The 22,409-nt window shown below is 59.0% G+C and overlaps 8 protein-coding genes across 8 annotated transcripts; 6 read left to right on the top strand and 2 right to left on the bottom strand.

Moving 5' to 3' along the window:
- Positions 1-543: 543 nt before the first annotated feature.
- C7974DRAFT_431581 (uncharacterized protein) lies at positions 544-1,629 on the bottom strand (the record flags this gene model as incomplete). The annotated part of the gene is made up of 1 exon (XM_046144788.1): positions 544-1,629. One exon carries the CDS (start codon positions 1,627-1,629, stop codon positions 544-546), a length of 1,086 nt encoding a protein of 361 aa, XP_045999887.1.
- Positions 1,630-5,935: 4,306 nt separating this feature from the next.
- On the top strand, positions 5,936-8,642 carry C7974DRAFT_461246 (uncharacterized protein; the record flags this gene model as incomplete). Its single annotated transcript, XM_046146162.1, has 3 exons — positions 5,936-6,638; positions 6,679-7,735; positions 7,766-8,642. The coding sequence occupies 3 exons, from the start codon at positions 5,936-5,938 to the stop codon at positions 8,640-8,642; spliced, it is 2,637 nt and encodes an 878-aa protein (XP_045999886.1).
- Positions 8,643-10,072: 1,430 nt separating this feature from the next.
- Positions 10,073-10,870, top strand: C7974DRAFT_409863 (uncharacterized protein; the record flags this gene model as incomplete). Its single annotated transcript, XM_046143424.1, has 2 exons — positions 10,073-10,641; positions 10,771-10,870. 2 exons carry the CDS (start codon positions 10,073-10,075, stop codon positions 10,868-10,870), a joined length of 669 nt encoding a protein of 222 aa, XP_045999885.1.
- A 405-nt stretch (positions 10,871-11,275) lies between these two features.
- On the top strand, positions 11,276-12,790 carry C7974DRAFT_409862 (uncharacterized protein; the record flags this gene model as incomplete). Its single annotated transcript, XM_046143423.1, has 1 exon — positions 11,276-12,790. The coding sequence occupies one exon, from the start codon at positions 11,276-11,278 to the stop codon at positions 12,788-12,790; it is 1,515 nt and encodes a 504-aa protein (XP_045999884.1).
- Positions 12,791-14,782: 1,992 nt separating this feature from the next.
- C7974DRAFT_387447 (uncharacterized protein) lies at positions 14,783-16,914 on the top strand. Its single transcript, XM_046141168.1, has 4 exons — positions 14,783-14,897; positions 14,942-15,085; positions 15,131-16,741; positions 16,792-16,914. Exons 2-3 carry the CDS (start codon positions 14,969-14,971, stop codon positions 16,505-16,507), a joined length of 1,494 nt encoding a protein of 497 aa, XP_045999883.1. The 5' UTR covers positions 14,783-14,897; positions 14,942-14,968; the 3' UTR covers positions 16,508-16,741; positions 16,792-16,914.
- Positions 16,915-17,526: 612 nt separating this feature from the next.
- Positions 17,527-18,261, bottom strand: C7974DRAFT_387442 (uncharacterized protein). Its single transcript, XM_046141167.1, has 3 exons — positions 18,101-18,261; positions 17,914-18,054; positions 17,527-17,867 (listed from the first exon to the last, which is right to left on the bottom strand). The coding sequence occupies exons 1-3, from the start codon at positions 18,111-18,113 to the stop codon at positions 17,629-17,631; spliced, it is 393 nt and encodes a 130-aa protein (XP_045999882.1). The 5' UTR covers positions 18,114-18,261; the 3' UTR covers positions 17,527-17,628.
- Positions 18,262-18,851: 590 nt separating this feature from the next.
- Positions 18,852-19,839, top strand: C7974DRAFT_329623 (Alpha/Beta hydrolase protein; the record flags this gene model as incomplete). The annotated part of the gene is made up of 2 exons (XM_046139063.1): positions 18,852-18,915; positions 18,970-19,839. The coding sequence occupies 2 exons, from the start codon at positions 18,852-18,854 to the stop codon at positions 19,623-19,625; spliced, it is 720 nt and encodes a 239-aa protein (XP_045999881.1). The 3' UTR covers positions 19,626-19,839.
- C7974DRAFT_387436 (uncharacterized protein) lies at positions 19,815-21,623 on the top strand. Its single transcript, XM_046141166.1, has 2 exons — positions 19,815-20,084; positions 20,132-21,623. The coding sequence occupies exons 1-2, from the start codon at positions 19,970-19,972 to the stop codon at positions 21,259-21,261; spliced, it is 1,245 nt and encodes a 414-aa protein (XP_045999880.1). The 5' UTR covers positions 19,815-19,969; the 3' UTR covers positions 21,262-21,623.
- The last annotated feature ends 786 nt before the right edge of the window (positions 21,624-22,409 follow it).

Below are 22,409 nucleotides of genomic sequence, written 5' to 3'. Positions count from 1 at the left end.
CGTTATTGTCTCTACAACACAACACAAGCCCACGATACAGGGCAAATGGAACGCTGTGCAATGGGTGTGTGCTGCATATGCAGCAACGGCAAGCGATGGATGGAGTTGGACTTCAAGGTAGATGCAGCACCGAAGATCAATGGACTTGTGGAACGCGGCATGTGTGCTATTCTCTCCACGTACTGTGTTGCTGTGCCGTCGCTCTTGTTGTTACGCTCGCTGTTGCCTTTGCTTTCGCGCTCACTCTCGCTGTTACCTTCGTTGCCCTCGCTCGCTATATACATGTACACGCCCCACGCGCAAAGCAACGCCATCTATGCATCACCAAAACAAAATGGAACGCCGTAAAACGCCATCAACGCCATCAACACCATCACATCAACGCCGTCAACGCCAACCTCTCTTGCTGGACGCCCGGATCTCCGTCTTCGTCTTCGTCTTCGTCTTCAACTTCGTCTTCGTCTTCGTCTTCGTCTTCAACTTCGTCTTCGTCTTCATCTTCATCGTCGTGTCGTGTATGTGGGTATCGAAGAAGGGAAGGGGCTAATCGCTATCGGCATCAGGATTCGCAATGAACAGCCGCGTATTGCTCATTGTGGTGGTGCGCTCATCCACGCTGCCCTTGCGCATCAGATCCGAGTTCTTCGTGACTTCGAGCTTGGGGAGCTGCTTCATGGGCGCCGGGGCACCGAAGTTGCGCTCCTCGCTGCTGCCACTGTTGGTGGAGAGGTGCGTGTTAGTCTTGTGCATGAAGTACTCGGGGGCGTCGTGGGAGGGGTTGGGCGTGGGTTCCTCGGCGAGGTCGCCCAGGTCGTCGGGCGACGAGTTCTGCGGGGGCGTTGAGGCCGAGGACAGGCGGCCGGCGGGGCTGGCGTACGAGACGCGGCGGCCGGAGCCCAGCGAGCTGCGACCCGAGCCGGTGCGGTGGTGGTACTGGCCGCCGTTGGAGCCGTTGTCGTCGTCGTCGCCCTCGTCGACCTCGGAGGCGCTGAGACGCATGGGGACGCCGGTGCCGGTGTATGTGGTGGGCGCGTATAGCGTGGCCTTGGGAGCGCCGTGGTGGCGCACCTTGGAGCGCATGCCGGCGGCCATGCTCGAGCTGCCCGAGGGCCCGCGGGCGGGCGCGCCCTTGCCCCCCGCGACCTCCATGTTGGCTCGCATGCGCGCCTGGCGCTGCTGGGCCTGGATGCGCGGGTCCTCGTACTGGGCGCGGTCGCACCAGACGGTGGCCTTTTGCTTGCGCATCAGGGCGACGTACGACGTGGGCGAGGTGCCGGAGCGCGTCGACGACGAGCGGCGCAGGGCGCCGCTGTTGGAGCGGTTGGGCGTGCCCGTGGTCGAGCTGGTCGACGAGGTCGGGGTGCGGCGCAGCGAGCTCTGGTACTGCGAGGGATACTGCGGGTACTGGGCGTTCATGGTCGCAGCGGCGGCTGCGGGTGGGGGGGCCACGGGCGGGAACACGCCGGACGAAGTGGTGCGGGTTCGCGAGTGGCCCATGGCGGTGTCGCTGTACTGTGCGGGCGGCGGGCGCACGGCGATGCCGGGGGTTGCAATGGGCTTGCGGCGGACGGGCAGAGGCATGGCACCACCATACGATGGGACTGCGGTGGGTTGGGCCATGGTCTGCATGTTTGCTCGCTTGACGATCTTCGGCGTTGAAACACGGATCGGCGCCCTGACGTCAAAGCGCGGTAGGACAGGAATGGCAGTCGCAGTGAATGGCCCGGCAGGCAAGCGACCGGCAGGCGAGCGACTCCTCGGAGCGGCTCTGTATGTTTATGTAGTGGCGACGGTGATAGGCCGTGGCCGCTTGGCGCCCCGCTTGCGTGCGTGCGTTCGCTGCTGCAGCCCTGCAGCTCTCCGGATGCACTGGCTTCCAACCGCTTCCGGCGATGGCCTGGCGCGCCCCGTCGAGATTGGGCGGCGCTGTGTGGTGTCAGATCCGTGTTGACGGACGCTCGAGGTGCGGGCGGCGGGCACGGCGGGCGACTGTGCGAACTCCAAAGTTGTGGGTGCTCAACCGGCGGGGGTTGGCCTAATGTATCAGGACGACGCAGAGTGTGCCACAGCGCTAGAGAAAGCTTCTATTGAAAGCTAAAGAAAGAATTGTCAGTCTGCAAACACAAACTACTGTCCATTGCGGTCCCGGCTGACACGGGCGCTGTTCGAGCGTAGTGCCAGTGACGCCAGGACAGCGTGCAGGGCAAGAGGCATGGCGCGAGAGCTGACTTACTCTGGCCGTCTTGCAGCCAATCCGGCGTTGCAGTGCGCGCACAACCTCGCTCGCGCCCTAAGACTAAAGCACGCGAGATGAGACAAAGAAAACCGTAGCCGAGTGTATCAGCACCAGTGGGCTTGGTATGCGACAATTGCACTGCCAATGCCAATGCAACGATGGAGCTGCCAATCCAGGTGCAGCGATGGAGCTGCCAATGCGGGCGACGGCTGCACATGTTCTTGTATACTCGGGCTGCCGTATCTGTCCAGGGCGCTACAGCAGAATGGCCCACTCACCATGACGAAATCTGCCCTGGGCTGCTCCGACGGCGTGCTCGACGATTCGCAGATTAGCGCTTCCATCGTGAGCCGGCCCCTGCCATGTTCATAGCAGCCTCAACTAACGCTTCAAAACTTGGAATCAACAAGACGTGAACCCCAAACAGCCGCACGGCGGAGTCGCGTCCGGATGCGGCTTACACCTCTAGCTCGGCAGAGGTGACCATGCCGTGTTCCTTGTCTGCTGTGGTGCTCGCGCGGAATCCGCTTCGCCGGCGAATCACCACCGGCCATGGCGCCCGTGAGAGCGCGGCCCTGGATGATCGACCTTGTTGCATCGTGGACATCGCAGGTGCAACGTTCGACAGATCGCTGTGCTGCCATGTGTCTCAGGATCAAGTCTGCACTGCAAGCGCCGGGTGTGCGACGAGCTGGGGCCCTGTTCCGAAATGCCTCACTCGAGTCTCTCACTAGAGTCTAGGGTGAATTGCGCTGCTCCAGGTACAGTGCTTCGTGCCTTGATTCCGAGGCAATCTCACGGCAAGGTACCCCTCAGTGCGGCGCCGGCCAAGCTGCGAGCTTGACAAGAAGTCAACAAAAGGTTGGCAAGCATGCGAGAGAGCGGCTGCACCCCTGCGCCGAGCTCCCACGACTGGCAGTGTTGAGCGTGATGTGCCGCTGTTCTTGATGATGAGCCGCTACGACCTTGAATGTGGGGTGGTCTGCATGCAGCTCATGCAGTCGCGCAGGGCATCCCACTTGACTTCTGCCTGCCCCGCCGGTTGACGAACACCCGAGCAAGTCCACTGCCTCTCATCACGGTGCTCGCTTCGATCCTCGTCAAAGTTAGACTGGTCAACAGCCGGAGCGCACAGCACCATTCTATTTCGTCGCCGACGTCAGATTCGGAACTCAGCCACCCCCTGCACTGACTTAGGTATTGCCTACCATCATAATTGTGGAGTTGCCAGAATTGTGGAGTTGCTAGAATTTATAGATATCCGGACATGTGGCGTGCCATCCCAGAGCAACATCGTTCGCCTCCGGGACCCTGAGAAGCTGAACGCGGTAAGCAGATGCTGATCTCTTCCTGTCGTGTCCAGGAGGGCTGCTACAGCCCCACGAATACGGCAATTGGTTTTCTGCAACACGAATCGATATTTGTAGAATACGTGTGTTGAAGATGCCGTCTACTTACAATCGATCGAGGACTACCGTACCGTTGAGCTTGCACCCACCGATGAAGCCCTCACCACGATCGTTAGTGCTTCGCACTACTGTACAGCCGTGTAGCACTCGTTGTGGCGTCATTGCAGTTCCAGTGCATGTTAGTGGATTATGTTCGGCTGATGCCGACCGGGCACGACGTCGAGCGGTCAAGTCTCCGCGCCGAGCATCTGGAGACGAGAAGAGGGGAGGCACGACCTTAGCTCTGATGTTGACGCTTGCTCGCCTCAAAATATTCCACCACTATCGACGCCGTGCCACGTAAGACCCGGCGCAAACACCAGCTGAAGAGGAATTGCACCTGCATCGTACGACAACGACAGGCTATAGGCGTCTCTTGTCGTGGACTACCATTTCTGACAGCTTACCTCCCCACAACCCGTTGTCGCTCCGGTCCATAAGTGCTAGCGCGCACCAGTAGCGAATGGGTTGTCCCGCTGCCAGATGGCTCAGCGTCGCCGATCTTTTGATCTGGCCTTTCGCTACACGTTTGACAGAGAAATGGTAGGCTTTCCAAGAATCTGTGGTTGTATAGCTGCACAGAGCTTATGCATACATGAGTGGGCATGCTGAACAGCGGTGAGTAAGCGGAGCGTCAAGAAAAAATGGCGAGAGCGATGATTACGAAAAGTCTTCTCATGCTGACGAGTTGTCGTCTGTGGACAGTGGGCATCAGGGCCTAAAGTCGCCCGCTTGCTTTGCCTGTGCGAAAACAATACTGCGTCCTCTACGACGCCTTCGATGAAAGCCATCATTATTGACGTGCCCCCAAAAAGGAACCTGTATGCCATTTCACAACATCACGAGTGAGGTTTGTATAGCCGTAGTTGAGCCTCGATTATACATGGTTCAGGCTTAGCCATTCACCCCCTACAAGCAGCTAGGCAATCTACCGCCGAGCCTTGCCATCAGTAAGGACAGTAACTCGGCTAATCCAAGCATATGAAATGAGTGTATAAAATAAGATAAGAGGTATGGCGTCTGTTTCTTGAACTTCTGTCATACCTCGCCATACCTCGTCTCGCGATGATCGTTGGGGAGAGGAATCGCTCGCCTAGCAGACTCGTACGTAAAGAGCGCGCCGGTGAACGCACCCAACGCCCAGCCACCTGCGGTGAAGGAGTAGACTGATCTCCAGAGCGAGTTCCCACCGGTTGATGTGTCGGGCGTCCTGCCAAAGCCGTCCAATGTACGCCTTGCCTCTTCTCTTATTCAAACACATGTAGAAGATACTTCCTGATCAAAAGTAGGTACCTTCTAAGACTTCATCTTTGAGACATGTCCAAGTTGTTGTTGTACATAGGTAGTCCCTGTTATTGCTATGAAATTAGAGAACGAATCACTACACTTTGCCTTTTGCCACCGATTCACGATCAACAGCAAAGGGTGGATCAACTCGTCCGCCATTAACATGAGGTGATTAACCCTTCAACGTGGGTTAGTAACAGACGAAGCATCGTACTACTTGTCGTGAGGTCAGCCACCGTATGCTGCTGGAGTTCGGTTGCATCTTGTACTTTTGGGTAAAAATGGTAGACCAATTAGGCCTATCAGATATGAGAGCTCGAATCATTGTGGGGATGTAGATGGCATCACTCTGTGACATCCTTTGAATTGGTTTTTCATGTCTGTCGATCTTTACACGAAAGTATCCGACGTACACAGAAGACAGATGCTCAATACGGTGTACAGTGGAGTATGTATATACTGTTCACATCCGCGAAATTTCATGTTCGCAAACATAGTTTGCCTGATCAAGTATAGGGTGAGCGCGTGGTCCCGTGACATTTTTCTTAGCGCGAGTTTCTCTTGATGCCCCACCACTCCCTTCCAAACCACACAAAGGCTGCACTACGCGCCTTGAGCTCCGACTTCAAGGATCTCTGTTGGCTCTTCTGCCGAGTAGGAGTCTGCGTTACTGTTCAGTGTTGTTTTGGTCTCGGTTCCGACACGAGAGCGCGCTGTCGTACAGTCTAGCTCAGCACTGCTATGTTTGGGATACTGAGGTATCAGAAGTGTGGCTCGCGCGATCAACTCACTCCGCATGAGATGCTGCGAAGTAGGAGGAATTCCGGCGGCCCATTTGAGGAAATCACGATCCTGTCTGGAAAACATCTGGTTTGATCGACCGCTTTGGCAACGCCAACAGTATCTCGACCATACCCAATCTGCGAGAACCTGACCAGGATACATTTATCAATATATATCATCAATGACCATTACTTTCAATGCGATATGCAGCCTTCTGCAAAGCATAGAGAACATAACTACCTATCGACCGCGCTTGCCGTCGAAAGAAGAGAAGGAGAGCGTTAGACAGATTATAACAAACTGGTTCACCAACCACAGATGCGCCTTAGACGATTTGGACACCAACGGAGGCACAGTTCTGTCTACGCTATTCCCTCATCGAAGGAAGGATCGAGTGTACGGACTCCAGACACCCTTACTAGCTCGGAAGCTCACGAAGCTTCTCAAGTTCAACCATGGCCAGAGGGCATTGTTTGCTGGGTGGAACACTGGAAAGCACGGAGATCTAGGTGTATACGTCGAACGAGCAATGGTGCCTTGGGATGGCACCTTTTCCGCCAAGCACTTTGTCTCTATTGGAAGAGTCGACAGGCTGTTGACACAACTTGCGGCCAAATACAGGTTCTCTGATCCAGCCATCCGCTCGCAACGAGACTGGTGCATCAAGACAGATGAGGAGCTCAAGGAGATCCTCGTGCGACTTGCGTCATGGGAGGCCAAATGGCTGGTCCGTCTCATACTTCGAGACTACTGCACCATCATGATCGACGAAGGCCATGTGTTCAAGCAATACCACTTCCTTCTTCCAGAGCTTCTCATGTTCCAGAACGACTTTGATACCGTTTTTGACATGCTACGAAGGGAACTCAGCTGTTACCCCCGCTGTACCCGGACCGCTGGAGGAGATAACAATGCGATCCGAAGCGGCACATAAGCTGCGACCAGTGGTCGGAGTCAAAGTCGGACGACCCACTTTCAGAAAGGCGTGGTCATTTGATCACTGTTTTCGAATGGCAGGAAAACACGCCTGGGCGGTCGAAAACAAGTACGATGGCGAATACTGCGAGATTCACATCGACTTGGCGAACGAATCGCAGGAGATCAAAATCTTCTCGAAAAACGGCAAAGACGCCACTGCCGACCGCAAAGCTCTGCAACCTACCATTCGAGAAGCTCTTCGTATTGGTCGCCCGGAATGTGCTTTCAAACGTAAGTGCATTGTACTGGGCGAGATGGTACTCTACAGCGACAAGGAAAAGCGAATCATGCCGTTTTCGAAGATCCGAAAGCACATTTCGCGCTCTGGCTCGTTCATAGGCACTCTACAGGATTCTCGTCCTCATGAGTGGGAGCATCTGATGATCGTCTTCTTCGATGTGTTACTACTGGATGATGAGCCAGTGTTACGTCATTGTCTACAAGAGCGGCGTAATCTACTGAGAGAGCTGGTTCAAGTCGAACCCGGTCGATCGATGCGCTCGGAGTGGACCCTGCTTGATTTTAAGACAGGGGACGGCATTACGGACCTCAAAGAGATATTCGCCCGAAATCTTGCCAGCCGCCAAGAAGGACTTGTATTGAAACCACTACACGCGCCTTACTTCCCGCTGTTATATGGACAGGGTTGTCGACGTCCAGGATACTTCATCAAGCTCAAGAAGGATTACCTGGGCGATATGGGCGGCGAACGCGATCTCGGTGACTTTGCAGTAATTGGCGCAAGCTTCGATGCTCAGGTTGCTCCGAAGTCAGACTTGAAGCCCTTGCACTGGACGCATTTCCACCTTGGATGTTGTACAAACAGGACTGCGGTACAAAGGTCTGGCGCAAAGCCTGTTTTCCAAGTTGTTGCAACGGTGGGTCTGGATCAGTGTATACCGAAGCAAGATTTCAAATACCTCAATATCCATGGCTATGTACGGCAGGCAAACCTGTACGAGGATGGCCAGACGGACAACTTCGGTATTCAGCACTCTAAAGGGTACGACCGTCGTATGACTACTGCGTTCAGGACACCGTTTGTAGCCGAAATTCTGGGCGGTGGCTTTGAAAAGCTTCAGAATGAGACTTTCGAGATGCTGCGACATCCCCGAGTCAGAAAGTTGCACAACGATCGGACTTGGGAAGACTGCGTGACGTTCGAGGAACTTGAGGAGATGGCTGAGCAGAAGTGGGCTGTGCCAAACACAGAGAAGCTTAAAGGGCACGCAAAAGACGTCGCATTGCTGATGTCCAAATACATGGGGGAATCGCAAGGTACCACTTCGTCATACGGAACAACAGAGAATACAGAACAAACAACTCCTCGCAACTCGGAAACTCCGTCAAACCCGACGCCCTCTGACGTTGTTGTCCAAGAGACACAGCAGCGACATATGACACACTCGACCACTTCTCCTAGCACTTACAACTCCGGCAGTACACAAGGAGCCGGCGTTCGAGCCTCCCGACACACCCGTTTGATGATCCGTATGGACACCGCCGAGCGTCTTGCGCTTGCCACGCCGCTGAAGCCACCCCCTCCAACACCATCCGCACCACCAAGCCCGCGAACCCCTCCCTCCACAGCACCCCTCCCCTCCCATCGCCACCCACGTACACTGCTCTCCCCACCTCCGTCGACCGCCCCAGCTCTTACGAGCCGCAAGCGCAATGCCGCGCATACCACTGATGTCATCAGTCCGCCCGCACTCCGAAGGCGCCGGCGCATTCCGCTGAGCGACGCTGGTGCCAATGGAGTGAGAAGTCTGGGTGCGTTTGAGTATGATTCGCAGGAGATGACCGTTCATCTCTATATGCGGGAGGGGGTGGAGGTGCGCGTCTACGGCGGACAGGCCAGCGGGGCGCGTGTAGAAAGTACTCGGTCCAAGGGCGAGGGTGACTGCTAGAACGCAATATATATGTCTCTTACAATATCAATGTTCATATACTCGTACAAATGTGACGATGTACTAAACCAGCAGGATACACATTTGCTTAGCTCTGTTTGCACTGCCATGACTCCAACACCCTGATCCAGCCCGTCCCCATGATCCTACAACCCGCTTGCCATCTCCCGTACAGAAGTAACGAATATCGCCTCTCCGCCTACGCAATACTCGTGACAGAATACTGTCTATACATGGAGGCCGTACTGTGTGTTGGACTATACTGAAACGTGCGCTGAAGCGCGGGCACTCAGCAGTTGGGAAGGGGAAGGGGCGGTTACTTGTGGGCTAGGGAAATAAATGAAGATAACTCAGCTATAAAGATTCAAGGCTCCAGGGGTCAAGAGGGTGTTATTAAGGGGTCGGTGTGATGGAGTGGGCTGAGGGCTGGGGAATGGTTTGGTTGAGGGGGGTGGATGATTCAGATATTCTATTGTGACCAAAGGTATCCACAAGTAAGGCAATCGCCAGCGACAGCTGTAGCGACAAGAAAATCTGATGAAATGTGCGTGATAACAAAGAACAAGTTCACTGAAGCTCTAGTCTCGGTGTCGGTGTTAGTACGCTCCTCGTCCCCTTTCCATGCGCTCCGCTGCTTGGCTGTTTCGCCGGATGGTGAGGCATAGCGTTTACTGGGGCTTGACGGGAGATTGCTACCGGGAGTGTCGTGGGTCAAGAGGTACGGCTGGAGAGTATGCAGACGAGGGGTGGGGTGGTCGGCGGACGACGCGGGCGGGAGGCGTTGTCTGTACAGAGGGTGGCAAGCGAGGAAGATGCGTATCTGGTATCTGGACAGAGGATTTTCTGGAGGTTTGGGAGGTGCGGTGGTGTGCCGTCTTGCTTGATGCGTCTACAAGGGCTTCTCAGTGATGGTGATACCAGGGGGGTATCGTTCTTAACGCCGTCGTGTCGTGTGCCGCAGACTCTGAGTTCGCTGGTGCTCAGACTGTCGTTTCGACATCCACTGTGCTTCGTCTCCGAGATCCTCAGTCCCATGGCGTGCGGTCCGTGTATGCATGCGCGGATGGAGAGAAGACTTTACCGGCGATTACAGACAAAAGTAGATTCCGCTCAGTGGGACAGAGAACACACTGACCGAGACCAAGGCGCGTCAGGCTCTGCGAGGTATCCACACCTCGAAGTCTCTGCCCGTCGCTCATCTCCAACAGCTCAGCGGTTTCGCGCGTGGAGTCGCGGTCCGCACAAAGCCTGTCCTTCACTCACCCCCGCGAGCCCTTCACTCCGCAGCCCCAACTCCTCGCCGCGCTTTCACCGCTACCCACTGGCCCCCTTTGTGTATATAATACTCCGCAGGCTGGCTGTTCGTGTGTTCTACTTACTCCACTCGATTACTCACTTTCCAACACTCCATCCCCAACTTCTGGCTAGACATGCACTTCGCCTTCCCCTCGCTCGCGCTCGCTGCCGTGGTCTTCCTCGCAGGACACCCGGGCGGCGCGGCTCCGGTCCTTGACGCTGCGCCCGCGGTGCAGAGCAGCGGCGCTGGTGGTGGCGTGGGCCACGCTGTCTGGGCTGGTGGCGCAGCTCCGGCCGTCTCGTTCACTGGTGTCGACGCAGATATCGCCGTGGCCGTTGGCGTTGAAGCGGATGGTGACAAGGGCGTGGATACCGCCGCGTCTATCAAGAACATCGCAGACACAGTCGCAGACACCATAGCCGCCAACGACAACGACACCAAGACCGGCCACACCACCACCGTCGCCGTCGCCGTCGCTGGTCCCCCGTCCCCACCCACTCTGAACACCACCGACCTCTCCAACAAGGACTCGACTAACGTCTCCAACGCCACCACCTCCGCAGTCCCAAACTGCGGCGTCTACATCATCCACGGCGGCTTCTCCTTCGACCTGAACGCGAACCCGCAGTGCGCGAGCGCCGAGCAGTTCGAGCGGATTATGGAGGTGCGGAATGATGCGTGCGGGATCTGTATGCTTTTTGAGTAAGTCTTGGCCTTAATTATTGTCTGTGTGGGTGGTTCGAGGCGGGTGTTGTGTCTATGGTTGTGTCGATGGTTGTATGGTAGTATGGTAGTATGGTAGTATGGTTTCATATGCGCTAACACACACAGGTGGGAGAACTGCGTCGGTCGCATGACGTGGTCGGGCAAGACGGAGAAGGGGAAGACGGTGGCGGTGCCGGATAGTCGCAGTTGGTTCTGTATTGCGTAGGGCCTGGTCATGCCATGCCACAGAGACTTTGGTAGAAGGGGGACAGAGGGTCGGAGGAGAACAAGGACGGATACACTTTTTTTTTGGGGCAGTGTCGACTTGGACTTGTTGAAGTCTACGTTGACTTGGCTCGGGATAATAATCGGATTAGTGCTTGATCACGACTGGCTTTTCTTGGTGATGTAAGATCGGCGATGTATATGGGGAGACAGTGACATGACAATTCTCTGAAATCGTCACTGACGACTTGAAGACGCTGAAATGGGGGGTCACTGCACCTCATCACACCGAGCGTTACGCCCACTCCCGTCACGCCTCTGCAGCAGCACCACACAAACCCGCCCGCCACGCCCGCATAAATACAGCCCCCACCCCCCCCCTCCACCCACCCATACCAAACCCAAAATGTTCCCCTACAGAGACCCATTCTACAGAGGCTACCCCTACCTCCCGCCCCTCCGCCCCCTGATCCCCCTCGTCCCCGTCGTCGAAGTCATCACCGAAGTCATCGAAGTCCCCGTTGCCCGCCCCCAGATCCACAACACCTTCTACACCGAATGGAAGGAATCCACCTACCGCAGCCAGTTCCCGCGCGACCCGGTGTCCTGGGACAAGGAGAACCTGCGCTGGGCCGAGCCGCGCGTGCTGCACGGCCTGCACAAGGAGCTCGTGGCCGCGGGGCGCCGTGACACGCTGCCTGCGTGGGCGACGGGGGCGCGGTTGGCGCGCGAGGTGTTGCGCGAGAAGGGCTGGGAGGTCGATGAGGATACGGATGAACTTGTGCCGTTGACGCCGGAGAGAAAGCCGCTGCTGCTGGACAGCCGGGCGCACAATCGCTCCGCGAGCAGGAAGCCCACGCGTTCAGCGAGCAGGAAACCGGGTGCGCGCTCGCCGAGCAGGAGACCGCGCGCGAGCCGCCGCAGCGGGAGTCCCGACGGCGCACACAAGACCTCGTACGCCTCCTCCTCCTCCGAAGACGAAGCCAGACACAGGACCGCGAGCCGCCGCCCCCCGAAGACCCCGTCCCACAAGACTAACCCGCTGCTCCTCAGAGACAAGCCGAAGCCGAAACCCCGCCCGGAGCCGAACCCCAAGCCGACGAGCAGACGTGCGCGGGTCGAGAGCGAAGAGTCGTCTGAGGACGAGGGCCGCGCGGTGAAAGATAGGTCTGCGTCTAAAGCCGTGTCGAAGACTAAGGCGAGGAGCACGCACGGCCGGCACGCAGCGCGCGATTCTGACGCGGAGAGTGATGGGGGGAGGGAGGTGCGGCGGATTGAGGGGAGGCGGGAGAGTAGAAGTCGGGCGGGGGGTGGGGCTGGGTTGAAGTCTGCGGCTGCGTCGAAATCGTCCAAGTCGTCCAAGGGTGCAGAGAAAGAGAAGACGAAATCCGGGTCCAAGGCCAGTTCCAAGCACAAGGCCATCGAAGCCGCGCCAACCCCCAAGCACCGAAGCGCAAGCAAAACCCCACGCAAAAACACCACTGCCTCGAAGAAAACGAAGCGTCAGCACGACGCCGCCTCAGAGCCCGAGTCCGAGTCCGAGACCGAGTCCGGCAGCGAAGTATCCGCGTACGACTCCTCCACCGCCTCAGACTCCGGCTCAGACCACGACTCTCCGACCGCAGCTCCACGGCGCAAACAGCATCTCCTCGAGGCCGCCGCGCCGCCGAAGCGCAGACCGCGGCTTCTTGAGGACGTTGCCGAGGAAAACGAAGATGAGGGAGGAAAGGAGGAGCGGATACCGTGGGCGCGCGAAGCGCCAGTAGCGGGCACGAAAAGCGGCGCGTCGAAAACGGCGGCGGTGAAGAAGAAGGGGGCGAAGAAGGAGAAGGCGAAGAAGGAGAAGGCGAAGAAGGAGAAGAATGATAAGAATGAGGGGGGCGGGACAGTGTACGAGTGGGAGGTCGAGGAAGTCGACTAGCCACTCCGCACCTCCTGACACCTGGCACCTGGCACCTGGCACTCAACAACGGGGGATGATGGATTGGATAGAAGACCGACGGAGGCGGAGGGGGGGGGGGGGGGGGGTGTGTAGATTTGTGTGTAGATCCATACCATGGTTACTGCAATAGTGAATAGTGAATAGTGTCTGAGCTACTGCTGGTGCGCGATACCATGTACTAAACCACGGTAGAAGATGTTGCAACGTGCGGATTGAAGTATGCTTCGTAGCAGCGGCTGTATGGGGGTGTGGAGCTGGGTGTGGAGCTGGGTGTGGAGCTGGACCGGTGCTAGGTCGAGCGGGGAGCGAGGGTATTGAATGGTAGAGATGAAGCCGCGGAAGAGGTGGAGGAAAGCGGGAATGCGCAGAGAGGGGGGACGATGGAAAGCAGGAGCACAGACGGAAAAGAGAAGAAGCGGCGTGAGGGAGAGGGTGCAGAGTACCGCGAACGCGCTGTGCGGATGCGCTCGAGCGAAGGATAGGCGGGGGGGGGGGGGGGACAAATAGCGTGGATGTGTATGTGTATGTGCAACCCCCTCTTCACTAACACCTCTTCCCTGTACACCTCCCTCCAGCCAGACAACCCCAGCATCAGCGCCCCGACGAGCCCTCGCCCGCCACACCCATCCCAACCGCCAAATCCTCTCTAATCCGCGCGACAACGCTCTCCTCCTCTGCATCAACCTCGTCATCACTCACACCCTCCTCGTTTCCGTCTCCCCCCTCCTCCTCCTCATCCTCATCCTCGTCTCTCCCTCCAATCCCCCCCTCGTCACCGCCGTCCTCCTGCGCCTCCCCATCCGACTCATCACTGGACTCGCCATCCTCCATCTTCGCGGCGCGCGGATCGCGGCCGAGCTCTGGCCGCTTCCGGCGCTCGAAGTCCTGCGCGTGCGCGTCGCGGAAAATGTCGCCGACGTGGGTGAACGCGCGCTGCAGGGGCGAGGGGCGGAAATCTGCGTCGGCGTCGTCGAGGGCGGGGAAGCCGCGGCGCTGCTTGAGCGCGGCGCGGGAGCGGGCCAGGTCTGCGCCGGAGGAGGTGGGGGTGCGGGGGCGGGGCTGTTCTTCGTCGACGCGGGGGCCGCGGGCGGGGGAGGGCGGGGAGGGTGTCTCCGGGAGCGAGTACGGCAGCGGGACGTCGCGGGAGGCGCGGAAGCGGGAGACGTTTGTGCAGTGCTCGTTTTCGACGCGGAAGAGGGACCACATGCCGCGGCGGAAGATCTCGGCCAGCGCGGCGCCGAAGGAGGTTTTGGCCGAGTGCTGGAGTTGCAGCGGGTCGACGATGTAGAGGACCCAGGCGAAGCGCAGGATGGGGTCGATGACCATGGCGGTGTAGTACCACCATACTTTCTTGTAGCCGAGCTGTTTGCGGAGGAAGGGGTGCTTTGCGCGCGGGTCGCCGAGACTCCAGTCGTAGTAGATGTCCCAGAAGCTCGTGTAGATGGCGTTGATGACGGCGAAGGTGATGAAGGCAGCCTTGTTTGGCCCGGTCTTGTTGATCCGGTAGATGCTCAGCGTCATGTAGTAGATGATGGTCGCAAAGTATTTGCCGCAGTTGAGAAGATGGGGGAACTTGTTGCCAGTGTCCCAGTATCGCCGGATACACTGCAAGGCGCGCCAGATGCCGGGCAAGCACGCGAGGAAGCCCATGGTGCGCAGATGCGATGAATTGCACTGCGCAGGGTCGTCCCAGACGCGAGCGTACAAGCAGGAGAATAGCGCTATGTTCTGGTATCATTAGCAACGTAGGCAGGGGTATATACTTAACTCACACTCATACTGTACGTCAGCGAGCAGAACATGTCGCCGAGGTAGAAGTCTCGCCATTCGACAGGATAGATACCAGCGAGAACAAGGCGCCACTGACGAGATTAGCAAGATCCACACACCCTCGCAGACAACTCACCAAAGAGTACAACAGCCACATTCTACTGCGGTAGTAGAAGATCTTGAAAGGATTCACCAGCAAAAGCACCGAGACACCGATCAAAATGACGGGCCAATACAAATACAGCGCCTCGCCACCAACGCGGTGGAAGTTGAGTTGCATAGTCAGCCCCATAAAGGCAAAGTACCAGCACGGCAGCTACAATTATCAGAGTCATTCATAACAACACCGCACGCACTTACCTCAGCTAGCTGCCTCCAGTCCAGAAAATGGCGGGTATCGTATTCGAAGATGAAGACAAAGTTGATCTTGTGCTCGTGCCACACGCGGCAGGCAAGCGTGAACAGGATGACGAGGAGGTTGATGAGGAAGTAGCCAGCGTATATCTATCATTGTTAACTATGCACCACCACAGCGGACCGCAAGCTTACCTGCAGCAGATAGCTGGTGTTGACGCCCAACGTGGGGTCGTCGGGGTGGTACGTGTCTGCTATACTGGCGGCCTTGATGAGGCCCTGGATGCTCAGACTGGCGCCGGCCGCGATCAGCACGCCGTTGCGGAACGTGTTGTCGGTGTAGTCGCCGGCTCGCGCAATCTTAATGCGCAGCTTGCCGACCGCCACCTTGTGGTTGCCTCGCTCGAAGTACCGCGCGTAGAGGTCTTCGACGGATCGAATGTGGCCTTCGATGACGTCGCTGTTGACGAACCAGGCCCCGCTGACTTTGTCGTTCATGTAGCGCATGGACGGGCGTGCGTGTACGGTCTTATCGTACTTTTTGTTGATCTTGCGGAACGCTGTGCGGTTGAGCAGGGCGTACGACTTCAGCAGCTCGAGCCCGCGGTAGTACTCCTGCAGGGCGACCTTGAGCTTCCGCTTCGCCGACTGGTAGGGTACTTCTGGCAGGTCTGGACGTCGAGCAAAGTCACGGCGGTCGTCGTTGTGGATCGTGGGCTGGAGGACCGATGGGGTCGCGAGCGCCGTCATGGCTTTGGTGCTCGTTCCGTATTTGCCGGCGCTCACTGCCTCGAGCGCGGCATCGATTGGATTCAGCCAGGAAGCGCTCACTTGCTGACCTGTCAGCTTTTGCTCGTGGGCGTGCTCGTCGAATTTTTTCGCCTGACCATCCGCTGGATGCTTCTTGTTTGCCTTCTGCTTCATCTTGGCCGTCTGACGCTGGATCAGCTCGTCCAGCCGTCGGTCCCTCATGATATGCAGCTGGTCGCGCAGCACAGCCAAGCGACTGGTCGACTCGTCCTCCTTCTCCTTGTAGAAGTGCTCGACCTTCTCCAGCTCCGCATCCAGAAACTGGAAGAACTCGGCCTGGCGGAAGTCGAGCTCCTTGTAGGCCTCGAGCGGGACGTCGGCGGGGCTCGGTTCGGGGTCCGGGGCGCCCATGGACAGGACGCGCTTGATGAACGGCCGCGGGTGCGGGTCAACGCCAGAGCCAGGCCCCGGCATCGAGTTCATGCGCTTCGGGCTGAAGATGCTGCGGTAGCGTGCCGGCAGCGACGCGTGCTTCTTGCTTGGCGTCCTCGTCTTCCCAACTTCAAAAGCATTGCCGTCGCCGGGCGACGGCAGCTTGACGGACTTGTGCTTGCGCAGCGATGCTGCAGCAGGGCCGCCGGGCGACGCGTCCATGGCAGCGCCTGGCAGCCGCAGCGACGGCGGCGGCCGCCCCCGCTCCGGGCTTGCATCCTTGCCGCTGTGCGGGCTCCCGACGAAGCTGCCATAGCTCGTGCCCAGCCCGTTGTGCGTGTTTCCGCCTGCTGCGAGCGGGGTCTCCTCGGGCGTGCGCGGGAGGTTTGACGAGTATCCGCGCGGGCGGCTGCCGTTGGGTCTGATGGACAGGCTGCGGCTGGGGTCGGGCACGTCGGCCGGGTCGTTCGCCTCGCGGCTCAGGCCGTCGCGGTTCAGGAACGAGTACTTTGGAGCGACGTCGGACGAGTTGGGCAGCAGGTTGGTGCCGCGGCGGCGCAGGCGCGGCGTCTGGTTCACGTTGCGCAGCGCGCGGTCGATGGCCTTGAGCTTCTTCTTCCCGAGCTGGTCCGACGGTCAACGAGCGCACGGGCAGAGTCCATGTTGACGCGCACCTTGTAGTCGAGATACTTCAGTCGCCATTCAGGGACGAGATCGCGCTCGAGCTCCCTAGCTCTGTTAGCCGCTGGCTGGATTGTTTGGTAGCACCGATTACTTTGCGAACTTCATGTCGGCGCGGCAGGCGCGTCAACGCACGTTACGGCAGGATTCGCTAGGAGCGCTGCAGCAACATGAGGCCTCGAGGGCGCCTTAATGGGCCGTGGTCTTGCACAGGTCTGTGCAGAGGATTTGTGCCACAATTCACCGAGCGTTCATCTCGCACGCGCAACAACAACTTGGTCGCACTAAGTGGACTTGGCTGGCAGATCAACTCGGCACAGCGCATTCAACGTCATCGCGCCAGTCATCGCGCCAAATTTCGTATCGAAACATAGCGAGACGTGTTCAACGCCAGGATCGTCTCTTGAATGATAGGAAAGATAACTAGGTAGTCAATTGATTAGTCGAGGCACATTGTTCACTTCTTGTCATAGTGTCGTGCATCGTCTATCCAGCGTTGGCTACAAACAGATACCTGATGGCAGCCAAATTAACAAGAAGCCTGTGGAGGCTGTTGCTGAGGTTGGCTGAGTCTAACATTTCCTTGTTGTTAACTCTCGTCTCGTTTCGTTGCATCGTCTGTCCACGTCCTATTCACACCGCACTCAGGCACGATTGATTAACCAACCACTTTACAAAATGCAAGAATCTCATAGTCTCATCACGACTTTCTCTCGTAGGTGTTTGAATGGAGGTATTCAGTAATATTCGTGCAGCATCTTGGCTGTGATAGGTATGAATTGGATCCTACAAGTACCAGACTGGTCCGACATGCCTAGGTACAACTACATCTACCAGCCGCGGCGCTCGAATCGCTCAGGGCGGCCGTACTGGTTAGGGTCGTACTGGTCCGCGCCGTGGTTATCAACGTATTGCTCATCATACATACGCTCAGCATGCTCCTTGGCCTGACGCTTCGCCTTCTCCCTGTCGAACCAATCCTCGCCCTTAGTCTCGGCCAACTTATCCACCTCGGCTGCTGCGAAGCCTGCAACGAGCTCCTTGGCGAAGGCGTGGGACACGGGCTTGCCTGGTGGTTGTTAGCGGGTGTTGGGAGAGGCAGGGGGCCGACCAACCCTCTTTGCGCTGGTGGTCTTCAAACGCCTTGAAGCCGGCGAATGCGGCGCCGCCGGCGATCATCTCATGGCCGAAGCTGGCCTTGTTCTCCTCGAAGTTGTCATTGTTGTAGACCTGGTCGTAGGAGTTCTCGCCGTGGTCTGTGGAGGGTTAGGAGGTAGCACGGGAACGGAGGGGGTGACGTACCCCAGAAACCCATGTTGGATGTGTGTGTTGAGTTGGATTGGAAGTGGAAAGGGGAGATGAGTTTTGGTGAGAGGTAGTGTTGGTATGGAAGAGGTGGTAGTTCTGTGAGTGAATAGATACATAACGAGGCACACCGCCAGCTTAAGTAGCCACAGCTCCCCCCCTCCACGCTCAAACAAGCAGCCATTCGTCATCGCAGGACCGGCTCCCGCAGCACGGCGACCGCGAGACCCAAGCCCCTCTCTCGCACCAGCCATCCAGGGTCCAACAGTGGCTCAGCTGCGGCCCTTCCTGCAGACAAGTGGCACTTGTGCCTCACTACAGAAAGCGTGCTGTCGCCATTGGACCGCGGCCCCGCCAGCTGCCCGGATCGAACGGACGCAGCATCAATCAGCGCCTGGAAGCGGCCTAGACGCATGCGTAATGAGCCCACGGCCGGAGCGAGCCCCGCTGTCTGAGAGTTAAGCTAGCCAAGCTTCCTTGGAAAAGCTTATGCATCGGCGCCCGACGCCCGGCACCGCGCCAGCTGAGCGCTGTGGCTGTGCAGTCTGGATCCGTTAATCGCGGGGCAGTTGCTGAGGGATTTCTCGGGCCTGGAAGACGGCGTTGGAGGATTCGAAGGATCCGGCGTTTTTCGCGATCGCCCGCGTGAATCCTCTCGCCTGCGTCACTTGCGCTCAGCCACACCATCGCCGTCTGTACCTTACCACTACCACTACCACCCACCACCACCACCACACAACCCGCAACCATGCCCGCCCGCCTACCCACCCCCGCCGACTTCCCCCCCAACATAACCCTCACCATAACCCCGCGTACGCCCCTCCCCCCTCCCCCCTCCATCCACCACCCAACTAACACACCCGCAGCACCCCCCTCCCACCCCCCAACCAACATCCTCCTCCTCCTCCACGGCCTGGGCGACACCCACCTCCCCTTCCACACGCTCGGCACCCAGCTCGCGCTCCCCGACACCGCGTGCATCGCGATCCGCGGCCCGACACCTTTACCCTTCGACCTGGGGGGGTACCACTGGGCCGACGACCTGTCGTTCACGGGGACGGGGGAGATGGAGGCAGACAGCGGGTTTGCGGGCGCGGGGCGCGTGCTGGCGGGTGTGATGGCGGGGTTGGAGGGGTGCGGGTACACGGCGCGCGATGTTGTGGTGTTTGGGTTCGGGCAGGGCGGGATGGTGGGGTTAGGTTTTGCTGCGGGGCTTGAGGGGGCGGAGGAGATGGGCGGGGTGGTGAGTGTTGGGGGGAGGTTGGCGGCGGGGGTGGAACTTAAGAGTGGGAAGGGGAGGACGCCGGTGCTTGTTTGTCGGGCAGCCAGGGGCTCGGAGGTTACGGATGGCGCGGTGAGGAAGCTGAGGGATGCGTTTGAGTTTGTGGAGGTTAAAGAGTGGAGGAGGAATGGGGATGGGATGCCGAGTAGCAGGGAGGAGATGCTGCCGATTATGCAGTTTTTTGCGCGCAGGTTGAGGAGTGCGAGGGGGGTGCCTGAGGGGAGTGTGGAGATTCGGTGAGGGGGGTGTCGAGGTCACGATTGTTAGGAGGGTATTGGGGAGCACGACTTGCCATGTCTGAGGAGGAACAGGCACAACAGCCTTTAAGTCGTCACCAGGCTGGGTTTGTCACGATACGAAGAGCAGGAACATACCTCCTGGATAAGCAGCAACAGCCTCTCACGGTCATAGGAAGCTCACACAGAGCTCGAAAAATATCAATTATACCCATAGATCCAAGAATATCCACGCCCACCAAGCACGTGACAAACCCTCCGCTTACGTCACCCACCATTCCATCAACCCTCCCCAACCTCACAACACCCCCATACACAGACAGCAGAACCCCCCAACCCCAACCCACCATGGCGCTCCCACGCACCTCCCTCTCCACCTTCCTCACCCACGCCAAACAAACCCTGCGCACCGCCCTCCGCACCAACACGCCCGTAACCCTCGTCATCGGCAACACATCCGCGGGTGCGCCACCCCCCTCCGGCTTCGCACCCCCCGGCTGACGCCCTTAGACCTCGATTCCATGAGCAGCGCGATTCTGTACGCGTACGTGCGCTCCGCGGCGCCGCCACGCACCGCGTTCACGCCGCTGTACATCCCCGTGACGAATATGCGGGCCGCGGGGCTCGCGGCGCGGCCGGAGTTTCTGGCTGTGTTTAAAAGTGCGGGGGTTGAGGGTGGGCAGCTCATTACGCTGGACGATTTGCCCGCGCTGGAAGGCGTGGGAGATGTGTTGGAGCCGCGCAATACGGCGTGGGTGCTGGTGGATCACAATGTGCTGGTGGGGGAGCTGGGGCGGGTGTATGGCGGGCGGGTGAGGGGGGTGATTGACCACCATGAGGAGGAAGGGGGGGTGCCGCGGGACACGGGCGAGGAGCCGCGGGTGGTGGAGAAGAGCGGGAGTTGTTCGAGTTTGGTGGTGGGGTATGTGCGGGCTGCTTGGGAGGGGCTGGGGGGTGGTGAGGAGGCGGCGCGGTGGGATGCGGAGGTTGCGCAGCTGGGGCTGGCGAGTGTGCTGATTGATACGGCGAATCTGCAGGACGGGAGCAAGACGACTGATCACGATCGCAGGGCGGTGGAGTATCTCGAGGGCAAGATTAGAGCGTGTCCGCAGGTGGCGGCGGGGTACGATCGCACGGCGTTTTACGAGGCTATAGATGCGGCGAAGCAGGATATTGGGTCACTCAGGCTGCGGGATATTCTGCAGAAGGACTACAAGGAGTGGGAGCAGAGCGACGGGCAGAAGCTCGGTATCAGCTCTGTTGTCAAGCCCATCCCGTTTCTGCTAGACAAAGCCGGCGAGGAGGCTGGCTCGGCCGCGTCCGACGCCTTCCTCGGGCAGCTACGGTCGTTTGCGGAGGAGCGTGGGCTCGACTTGTACAGCATCATGACGACGTCGACGTCGCCGACCGGGGCATTCCAGCGCGAGCTCCTCCTGTGGGCCTTGAGCGAAAAAGCCGCGGCCTGGGCAGAGGCCTTTGCGGCGGCGTCGCGCGAGGAGCTCGGGCTCGAGGACTGGGACGGCGACGCGGACGTGGCACGCAGCTCGGGCAACGGGCGGTGGAGAAGAGTGTGGTGGCAGCGGCAAGTGCAACACAGTCGGAAACGTGTCGCTCCGTTGCTGAGGCAGGCGCACGACTGACTCAGCCAGACGGGCAGAAGTCACCTGTAGGGTGCGCGGCAGCGTTGGGCGTGTGGTCGGGTCGTCAGGCAGAGTGGCGGTCTCGTGACACCGTGTGCTGTATCCAGCAGGCGCCGGGATCAAGCCAGAACTCGTGTCCGGGTTGCTGGACTGGCGGTGTCGTCGCACGGAGACGCGAGTGGTGGAAAGCCATCCTTGTCGGTCTGTCTTACAGCATGAGATATCGCGGCGTAGCGCGCGCACAACGCATGATGGCAATTCTCCTTGAGCGTGATCGAGTGCAGCGCAGGGCCGCAGGCAGCGCAGGCAGTGCAGACAGCTCCATACATAGCTGCTGAACAGTCACCACGCTGATCGCGCCCCGTATCGCTCCCATCTTGCGTCCACACGTGCAGACGACCCAGCGTTCGCCCATCACGCTCGCATTGCATCGTCCGCATCGCAGCATGGCAGCACCGCAGCATCGCAGCAGCGCAGGCATTGCAGCAGGCCACGGCGTTGTTGCCGCGGCGGTGCGCCAATGACAGCACGCCGGTTTCGTGCCAGCACGTCGCTGCATATGCGCTGCTCTGCTAAGGGGTGCCAGCACATCAGCATGGGGACCCCGGTCGCGCGCAAGCGACCCAGGCAAGTGCGCGCACGTCACGGGGCGAGACGCGCTGGGCGACACAACGCAGACGCAGACGCAGACCAGAGCAGGCGGCGGGCGTGCTGAGGGAGCGTGCTCGTTGCGTGCTTGGACATGGCGGTCTGAGGGCGTGCGTGTTGCGTGCTTGGCCGGGGCGGTTTGAGGGTGCGGTGCTATGTATACTACCAGCTAGCGGGGGCGGGAGCGCGGCGGGACTGTCGAAACACCAAGCGAGGCGCCGATCGCGATGTGCTGGTGGCGCGCTCGAGGGGTTCCTTGTGTTTCACGGCGAGGCCTTTGGGCGGGCTGCAGCGGCGCAGCTCCAGCGCGCGCAGGCAGCGCGGGCGGCTGATTGGCGGGGCGGCAGGCAGTGTGAGCTGGAGCTGCAAGTCATGGCGGGCGTGCTGGAGGGGTCGCCACATGCGCGAACAGCGTCGCGAACATAATGCACAGCGCCCGCTGCTGGGAGAAAGCGTGTCTGGTGCTGCTGCGCTGCTGCTGCCCGTCCGCTGACTGACTC

The sequence above is a fragment of the Boeremia exigua genome (assembly GCF_020726555.1).
Source record: "Boeremia exigua strain MPI-SDFR-AT-0100 chromosome Unknown C7974scaffold_3, whole genome shotgun sequence".
Classification (NCBI taxonomy): Eukaryota; Fungi; Ascomycota; class Dothideomycetes; order Pleosporales; family Didymellaceae; genus Boeremia; species Boeremia exigua.
The sequence above is the reverse complement of the archived record's forward strand: the minus strand, read 5'-3'. Positions and strand labels throughout refer to the sequence as shown.